The sequence below is a fragment of the Cucurbita moschata genome, unplaced genomic scaffold (assembly GCF_002738365.1).
Source record: "Cucurbita moschata cultivar Rifu unplaced genomic scaffold, Cmos_1.0 Cmo_Scf00005, whole genome shotgun sequence".
In the NCBI taxonomy this organism is placed as follows: Eukaryota; Viridiplantae; Streptophyta; class Magnoliopsida; order Cucurbitales; family Cucurbitaceae; genus Cucurbita; species Cucurbita moschata.
Window position 1 is genome coordinate 845,987 of NW_019268521.1, and position 9,080 is coordinate 855,066.

The 9,080-nt window shown below is 39.4% G+C and overlaps 1 protein-coding gene across 2 annotated transcripts; it reads left to right on the forward strand.

Annotated features, from left to right (window-relative positions):
• The first annotated feature begins 3,513 nt into the window (after positions 1-3,513).
• Positions 3,514-8,260, forward strand: LOC111443676 (receptor-like protein kinase 2). Of its 2 annotated transcripts, XM_023081601.1 has the most exons (3): positions 3,514-3,916; positions 4,226-6,652; positions 7,678-8,260. In XM_023081601.1, exons 1-3 carry the CDS (start codon positions 3,811-3,813, stop codon positions 8,133-8,135), a joined length of 2,991 nt encoding a protein of 996 aa, XP_022937369.1. In that variant the 5' UTR covers positions 3,514-3,810; the 3' UTR covers positions 8,136-8,260. The 2 variants fall into 2 exon arrangements, with proteins under 2 accessions (XP_022937369.1, XP_022937368.1); XM_023081600.1 differs by having other exon boundaries at positions 3,514-6,652.
• Positions 8,261-9,080: the final 820 nt, after the last annotated feature.

Sequence of the window (9,080 nt, forward strand, 5' to 3'; positions counted from 1 at the left end):
AAACAAGACAATAAATTTTAGTTTTTAATCTGAAAAATTGACCTTAAAAAACATTATTACTACCTACCTATTAAAAACTCTGATGTCCACATTGGTGGGTAGAAGAATAAAACACCATTCATTCGAGTAGACATGTTTTAAAGCTTTGAGGGGAAGCCCAAAAGGAAAAGCCAAAGCCAAAGAGGACAATATCTACTAGTGATAGGTCTGGGCCGTTACAAATGGTATTATTGTCAAACACTGGACAATTGTGTAGCCTTCTTGATGTTCCCTGAAGGGTCGTAGACACGAGGCAGTGTGCCAGTAAGAATGCTGGCCTCAAAGGAGGTGGATTGTAATGTCCCACATTGATTGGGGAGGAAAACAAAACACCATTTATAAGTGTGTGGGTAGACATGTGAGGTGGTGTGCCAGTAAGGACGCTGGCCCCAAAGGGGGGTGGATTTGACATGGTCCTACATCGATTGGAGAAAAGAACGAGTGTCAGCGAGGACACTAGGTCCCGAAGGGGGTGGAAGCATCCCGAAGGAGGATGGACTGTGATGTCCCACATTAGTTGGGGAGGAGAACAAAACACTATATCTGCTAGCAATGGGTTTAGGCCGTTACAATAACCTTATTCCGCTATTGAATAATTAAGGACGAAAGAATGATAAGAACAAACCATTATATATTTTGCTTAATTTAAAAAAATTAAAGATAAAAAAGAATAAAATAAACATTTAAAAATTTTGAAAGGCACAACAAATGTTAGAAGATAGGTACCAAAATGAAATTTAAGCATCTAAGTGATACATGATTTTGCCTTTTATGTCTGGCAGGCTGCTTTGTCCCTTTCACCATGTGCCTTTCTTTGCTTTGAGTAGATAAGCCATCTTTGTTCACTAACTTTTTACATCACCACACAAATACACATGTACATAGCCCTTATGACTTTACATTGCTTTACTTTTATTAAAGCTATCGATGTAATGACTCGAGAAAAAAAGTCAACAGGTCAGGTCGAGTTGAGTGAGCCTGTAGGTTGTTGATCTACTGCCTAAAACGCTTCATCTTTTGAGATCTACTTGATTCGACTATTCATTCACACGATCACCCTCCACTTGTCTCATATTAGACGAATTACTTCCTCATGAATCTCTTTCTCTCTCGATTCTCTCCTTTCAGAATGTGCCCTACACTTTCTGCCCATTGTCTTTTTTGTTCACTCCGACATTGGCAACCAACTTTGACATCCACAAATCGTCACTAACCCAATTCTTAACTTGATTCAGTTTATTTTGTGGTAAGATTTGACTTCATTAAGGTTTTACCTAAATGATAACTTATCAGGAACTACATTTGAGGTACGTAAGCTTACTATGAGCCGACTACTATGACTACATGCACATCTAATGCAATGGCTTCATCTTCAAACACTCGGTAAAGCATATTCAATAGCTAGGTCCGATACCGAGAGGAGAATAGATAAGAGGTCCGCTGTCAGTAATCAGCGAGCCTGATCCTTTTGAAACTGGAATACTTTAGAACTTGGTTGGATGAATCGAGTATTATATGAATAGCATGTATTATTAAGATGATTAAACATGTGTTATAGAAACCGATGATTATGTATAATTATGAGATGCATGTGCATCTCCGATGATTAATATGCATTAGTGAGACAGATGGCTATGTACAATTATATGATACATGTGCTATTATGATGATAGTCATGAGTTATTGAGATAGATAATTCTATATGATTAAACGAAGGATGACATGAATATCAGTCATATAAGTTACGAGTATTTATTTATGCATGAAAACATTCTATGTTACACAAAATCATTAAACTATTAATATTATTTTATCGGATCTCATGCATATGTGTGATCATTTCAGTCATACATAACTTCATAATCACGAAATACACGTACATTCATTATTCATTTTTGAAGTGTTTCCTTCTTTTTTACACGTTTCGGTTGCGTGAGCGTACACATACCCATAAACAAACCTAGGGAGTAGAATGTGAATGCTCTCCCAGTGGGTATGTGCATGCACGTGGGTCATGTGTATGGAATTAATGCACATCCAATTTTACCTAAAAAAAAAAGTAGAGCTCAAGGTCCGTTAAATTTTAGGTCTCACTAATCATCATAATTATGCAAACATGTACATAAATTATTTTGACAGTATCTTTCGATATGTAATAAACGGTAATAACGGTCTTAACTTATGTATATTTATAAATAATATTACATATATTTTTTTAAAGTTTTTACACATCAATTATCCTATCAATTTTCATTATTCATTGTAACGGAAAGATATTTAATTTGTTGGAATAGTTTATAACAATTTTTAAAGTTCAAGGATAAAAATTATAATGACCCTATGATATAGTTACGTGCCTACTCCCACTAGTTAACCATTTCTCTACACATGACATACGTGTGCGAACATGGGCTCACTAGGCAAGCTTGCACACTCCCTGAGCCTGACTTGTCGGGTTAGCACTTGCCAACTGGTTATATCGAATACCACAGAGTGAAAGGGCCCGCAAAGCATCATGGCGAACATAAATGTCATAAATCATAAGTTGTAATGTACACGTCTGTAGTCATCATAATGTGGAAGTATCTCAATGCACATGACACACAAAATATGCACAAGGTCCTCATATCTTATAATCATGGCATAATTTATGATGGAAGACAAACCTTCACTCATCTATAACATAACAAAGTCGGTGAATTCCTATACATTCTTACATACATAACATAACTTTCATGGCATGGTTCAAGAAGGTTTATGCATCATAGATTATTAATTTCATAGAAGTTTTATACCACATGACCTAATCATATTATTCATACATATAACACGTGCAAGGGTCACGGGGCATGCATCATCATACATAATACAATTCATCCAACCTATGCGATACTAGAGCCACTTACTTGGTTGGTCTAAGCCTAAGTCATTTTCAATTAGTTTAACTTCAAATAATTTAAATGAGCTAAAAAGTAGTCATACTAACCTTAATCCCTCCGAATTTTTGAAACTAGTAGGGAAGAGGTTCGTGCGTATCAGACCCAAGTTGGATCAGCCAAGAGGCAAACCTGGAGTTGTCAGAAAATGTATTATTAGATTAACTCGAAACTGCTCAAGTGGGATGAAAATAAACAATTGTTGTAATTTAGCAAGAGACCTCCCTCTTACACTGGAGTTCAAGTCGATAGTTTCTTAGATGTTAAACAACTTTTTTCAGTTGGTGTGTTGGCTTAATTAATCATTGATTCAATCATTTAATCTCGAACTTTTTTTTTTTTGAAAAAAAAATAATAATCTTCATAAATTTTGGAAATATATTATTTTGTTTTTTTTTTAATGAAAATTATTATTATATTTTCTTAATTTCTATAAAAATCAATGATAACTATTATGAAAATAAATAAATTTAAATGATAAGGACTAAAATGATATTTTAACATAATAATCCACCATTGTACTTCCTACTCGAGGTGTTTTCTTCTCCATCACTTCCTACCCTCACAAACAGAGCAATCAATAAGTAGAATCAGTTTCAGAGATCAAAATCAAACAATGGATTAAAAAAAATCAATCTGAAGTAAAAAGAAAACCACCCATAATCTCATCTTTCTACCCCCACTTGTTTGTATCTGCCAATCTGCATGTTACCAATGTTTTTTGCGCCAACCTTTTCCGAAGATGAACAACATTTCATACGATTCTGTTTCTGTTTAAGAAGAAAGTGGGAATTCTGGTGTGGGTTTGTTCATCCAATTCAGTTATAACAATGTCATGATGAGAGGAATAAGAATCTCAAATTCTGTTTCAACCTTTGTGTTGTTCTTGGTGTTCTTGGTGTTCTTGTTGTTGCCATTAATTTCTGGTCTCAATCAACAGGGCATCGCTCTGCTTTCATGGCTTTCAACGTTTAATTCCTCTTCTTCTGCTACGTTTTTCTCATCTTGGGATTTGACCCATCAGAATCCATGCATTTGGGATTATATCAAATGTTCAGGGGATGGATTTGTTACTGAAATTGAGATTTCCTCCATTAATCTCGGAACTGGTTTTCCGGTGGAGCTTCTTGGATTCAAATCCCTCACTAAACTCGTTTTATCTAATGCTAATCTCACTGGGGCATTTCCACAAACAGTTTGTAATCTATCCTCGTTGATTCTTTTGGATTTGAGTTTTAATGCTTTGACAGGGGAGATTCCGGCGAAGATTGGGGAGTTTTCGAAGTTGGAATTCTTGTCGTTGAATTCGAATTCGTTGAGCGGCGAAATTCCGCCGGAGATTGGGAACTGTTCGTCGCTGAAACGGCTTGAACTCTATGATAATCTATTGGTTGGGAGGATTCCGGCGGAAATCGGTGAGTTGAAATCGTTGGAGATTCTTCGCGCCGGTGGAAATCACGGCATTCATGGCGGAATTCCGGGCGAGATTTCTAAATGTGAAGAACTTACGTTTTTAGGGCTTGCAGATACCGGGATTTCGGGGCGGATTCCGATGAGTTTTGGAGAGCTTAAGAATCTCAAAACGCTTTCGGTTTATACTGCGAATCTCTCCGGCGAAATCCCGCCGGAAATTGGGAACTGTTCTTCGTTAGAGAATTTGTTTCTTTATCAGAATCAACTTTCCGGGAAAATTCCGGCCGAATTGGGGAATATGAAGAGTATTAGAAGAGTGTTGTTATGGCAGAATAATTTAAGCGGAGAGATTCCGGAATCTCTCGGGAATGGAACAGAGCTTGTTGTTCTTGATTTCTCGTTGAATGATTTGACCGGGGAAGTCCCTGTTTCTTTAGCGAAATTAATCGCTCTTGAAGAGCTACTTCTATCTGAAAATCAGTTTTCCGGCGAAATTCCGTCGTTCATAGGAAACTTTTCATCTCTGAAACAACTCGAATTGGATAACAACAGATTCTCCGGTGGAATTCCGCCGTCAATCGGCCGATTAAACCAGCTCTCTCTGTTCTTCGCCTGGCAGAATTCACTCACCGGAAACATCCCGGCGGAGCTTTCCAACTGCGAGAAACTCGAAGCACTCGATCTTTCCCATAATTCACTCACCGGAACAATTCCAGAATCTCTATTGAATCTCAAGAACTTGAGCCAATTATTACTGATATCCAACCGATTTTCCGGCGAAATCCCTCGGAATTTAGGGAATTGTACCGGCCTGACTCGTTTACGCCTCGGATCAAACAATTTCACCGGAAAAATCCCGTCGGAGATTGGGCTTCTTCGTGATTTAAGCTTTCTAGAGCTATCGGAAAATCGATTTCAGTCGGGAATTCCGCCGGAGATTGGGAACTGTACTGAATTAGAAATGGTTGATCTCCATGGAAACGAACTCCATGGAAATATTCCTTCATCGTTCTCCTTCCTCGTAGAACTCAATGTTTTGGACCTCTCCATGAACAGATTAACCGGCGCCATTCCTGCAAATCTGGGTAAGCTTTCATCTCTAAGCAAATTGATTCTCAAGGGAAATTTCATCACTGGTTCGATCCCATCTTCATTGGGTTTCTGCAAAGATTTGCAATTATTGGATCTAAGTAGTAACAGAATCTCTGGTTCAATCCCATCTGAGATTGGTCGAATTCAAGAACTCGATATTCTTCTGAATTTGAGTTCAAATTCATTGAATGGTGAAATCCCTGAAAGCTTTTCAAATCTCTCTAAGTTAGCTAATTTGGATATCTCTCATAACATGTTCATCGGAAGCCTCGAAATGTTGGGGAATCTCGACAATCTTGTCTCTCTTGATGTCTCATTCAACAACTTCTCCGGTGTTCTTCCCGATACAAAGTTCTTCCAAAGCCTCCCATCCTCTGTTTTTTCCGGCAATCAAAAGCTCTGTTTTTCAAGAACAGAATGTCACATGGATACCAACAATGGCGGAGGGAGGAAACTGAATAGAAATCTAATAGTTCTTGTGTTTCTTAGTGTCATTTCAGCTGCATTGTTTGTGTTAATCGTGTCGAGTTTGTTCGCAAAAGTACGCAGCACGACAACTAGCAGGAACAGCCATGAAGATAGCTTGGATTGGGAGTTTACTCCATTTCAGAAGCTGAGTTTCTCTGTGAATGATATCATTACGAGGTTATCGGATTCGAACATCGTTGGAAAGGGTTGTTCGGGTTTGGTTTATCGTGTCGAAACTCCGGCGAAACAGGTCATTGCTGTGAAGAAGCTATGGCCTTTGAAGAATGGTGATGTTGTTGTTACAGAAAGAGACTTGTTTTCAGCTGAAGTTCAGATTCTTGGTTCCATTAGACATAGGAATATTGTTAGGCTTTTGGGTTGCTGTAACAATGGCAAAACTAGGCTGCTTTTGTTTGATTATATCAGTAATGGAAGTTTGGGTGGATTGCTGCATGAGAAGAGGGTGTTCTTGGATTGGGATGCGAGGTATAAGATTATATTGGGAGCTGCTCATGGCTTGGCTTATTTGCATCATGATTGCATACCTCCAATCCTTCATCGTGATATTAAAGCAAACAATATATTAGTAGGAGCACAATTTGAAGCTGTTCTTGCGGATTTCGGCCTGGCGAAGCTCGTCGATTCTTCGGGTTGTTCGAGACCTTCCAATGCTGTTGCTGGTTCTTATGGCTATATTGCTCCAGGTAAGTACGGAAAGCTTGAAACTACCTGCTTATATAGACAAGTAGAATTTACTTCAAAGCTTAAAATAGCCTTGTATTGTGAGATCCCACGTCGGCTGGGGGAGGAGAACGAAACATTCTTTACAAGGGGTGTGGAAACCTCTCTCTCGGAAGTGCGTTTTAAAAACCTTGAGAGGAAGCTTGAAAGTGAAAGCTCAAAGAAGACAATATCTACTAGTGGTGGGCTTGGCGGTTCGACTCCTTCTTTGGAGCCCTTGAACAAAGTACACCCTTTGTTTGACACGTGAATCACTTTTGACTACATTTTTGAGGCTCACAACTTTTTTGATCAACACTTGAAGATTTTATAAGCATGACTAAGTTAAGACCATGAATCTGATATCATGTTAAAAATCACGAACCTCCATGATAGTATGATATTATCCACTCTGAGCATAAGCTCTCATGGTATTCATTTTGGTTTCCCTAGAAAGTCTCGTACTAATGGAGATGTATTTCTTCTTTATAAAACCCATGATCATCCCCTTAATTAGTCAATGTGAAACTCCTTCCAACAATTCTCAACAATCCTCCCCTCGAACAAAATACACCATAGAGCCTTCCCTAAGGCCTATGGAGCCCCCGAACAACCTCTCCTTAATCGAGGCTCAATTCCTCTGGAGCCCTCGAACAAAGTACACCCTTTGTTTAACACGTGAATCACTTTTGACTACACTTTCAAAGCTCACAACTTGTTTGTTCGACATTTGAAGATTTTATAAGCATCACTAAGTTAAGGCTATGACTCTGATATCATGTTAGAAATCACGAACCTCAACAATGGTATGATATTGTCCACTTTAAGCATAAGCTCTCGTGGCTTAACTTTTGGATTCTCCAGAATACCTCATACCAATGGAGATGTATTCCTTATTTATAAACCCGTAATCATCCCCTTTATTAGGCAATATGAACTCCCTCCCAATAATCCTCCGAATATCATAAGATTATTGATATAGCTCTTATGATATGCAATTTGAATGCAGAGTATGGGTACAGCTTAAGGATAACAGAGAAAAGTGATGTATACAGTTATGGTGTTGTGCTTCTAGAGGTGTTAACAGGGAAGGCACCAACGGACACTAGAATCCCAGAAGGCGCCCACATTGTGACATGGGCTAACAAAGAACTAAGAAACAGAAACAAGGAATTTACAGCAATTCTTGATCAGCAGTTACTCCAACGATCAGGAACCCAAATCCAACAGATGCTTCAAGTGCTCGGCGTCGCTCTCCTCTGCGTCAATACCGTGCCGGAGGAGCGACCGACAATGAAAGACGTCGCAGCCATGCTGAATGAGATCAAGCATGAAACTGAGGAGTATGAGAAGCCTAATTTGTTGGAAAGAGGAGCTATCACAAATCCTAAAGCAGCAGTTCATTGTTCAAGTTTTTCTAGATCATCTGAGCCTCTAATTAGAGCTGTTCCTTCTGCAGTACCATAGATTCAAAGAAACTGAAGAACAGTTCAGTTCACTGATTATTTCCTTTGGACAAGCATGACATTTATTTGTATAGATTGGAAGTAAGTAGCAGTAATAATGAGAAGGTTGACTCTGTACTTCTGCTTGAAACCGAGTACTTCCCGCTCGTTCCATTCTGATGCAGGTTGTAATGCATCGGTTGGGGAGGAGGACGAAGCATTCTTCATAAGGGTGTGGAGACCTCTCCCTAGCAGATACATTTTAAAAACCTTAAGGGAAAGCCCGAAAGGAAAAGCTCAAAGAGGACAATATTTGTTAGTTGTGGGCTTGGGTCGTTACAAATGGTCTCAGAGCCAGACATTGGGGGATATGCCAACCAGGAGTCTAAGCCCCGAAGGGGTTGGACATGAGGCAGTGTGCCAGCAAGGACGCTGGGCCTGAAGAAGGGTGGATTGTAAGATCTCTCATCGGTTGGGGAGGAGAACGAAACAAGAAAGGACACTGGCTCCGAAAGGGGGTGGATTGTGAGATCCCACTTCGATAGGGGAGGAGAACGAAGTATTCTTCATAAGGGTGTGGAAACCTCTCCCTAGCAAACACGTTTTAACAATCTTAAGGAAAAGTCCAAAAGGGAAAGTCCAAAGAGGATAATATCTACTAATGGTGGGTTTGGGGCGTTACCAAATGGTATTAGAGATAGACACGGGGGATGTGCCAGCAAGGAGGCTAAGTCCCAAAGAGGTTGGACACGAGGTAGTGTGCCAGCAAGGACACTGGGCCCCAAAGAGGGGTGGATTGTGAGATCCCATATCGGTTGGGGGATGAGAACAAAACAAGCAAGCACATTAGGCCCTGAAGGGTGTGGATTGTGAGATCCCACATCGGTTAAGGAGGAGAACGAAACATTTTTATAAGGGTGTGGAAACCTTTCCCTAGCAAACGCGTTTCAAAAATCTTTAGGGAAAT

Coding starts and splice junctions, on each gene's coding strand:
- LOC111443676 (XM_023081600.1), top strand. CDS start 3,811: ATGATGAGAGGAATAAGAATCTCAAATTCTGTTTCAACCTTTGTGTTG. Junction 6,653..7,677: donor TTATGGCTATATTGCTCCAG/GTAAGTACGGAA, acceptor ATTTGAATGCAG/AGTATGGGTACAGCTTAAGG.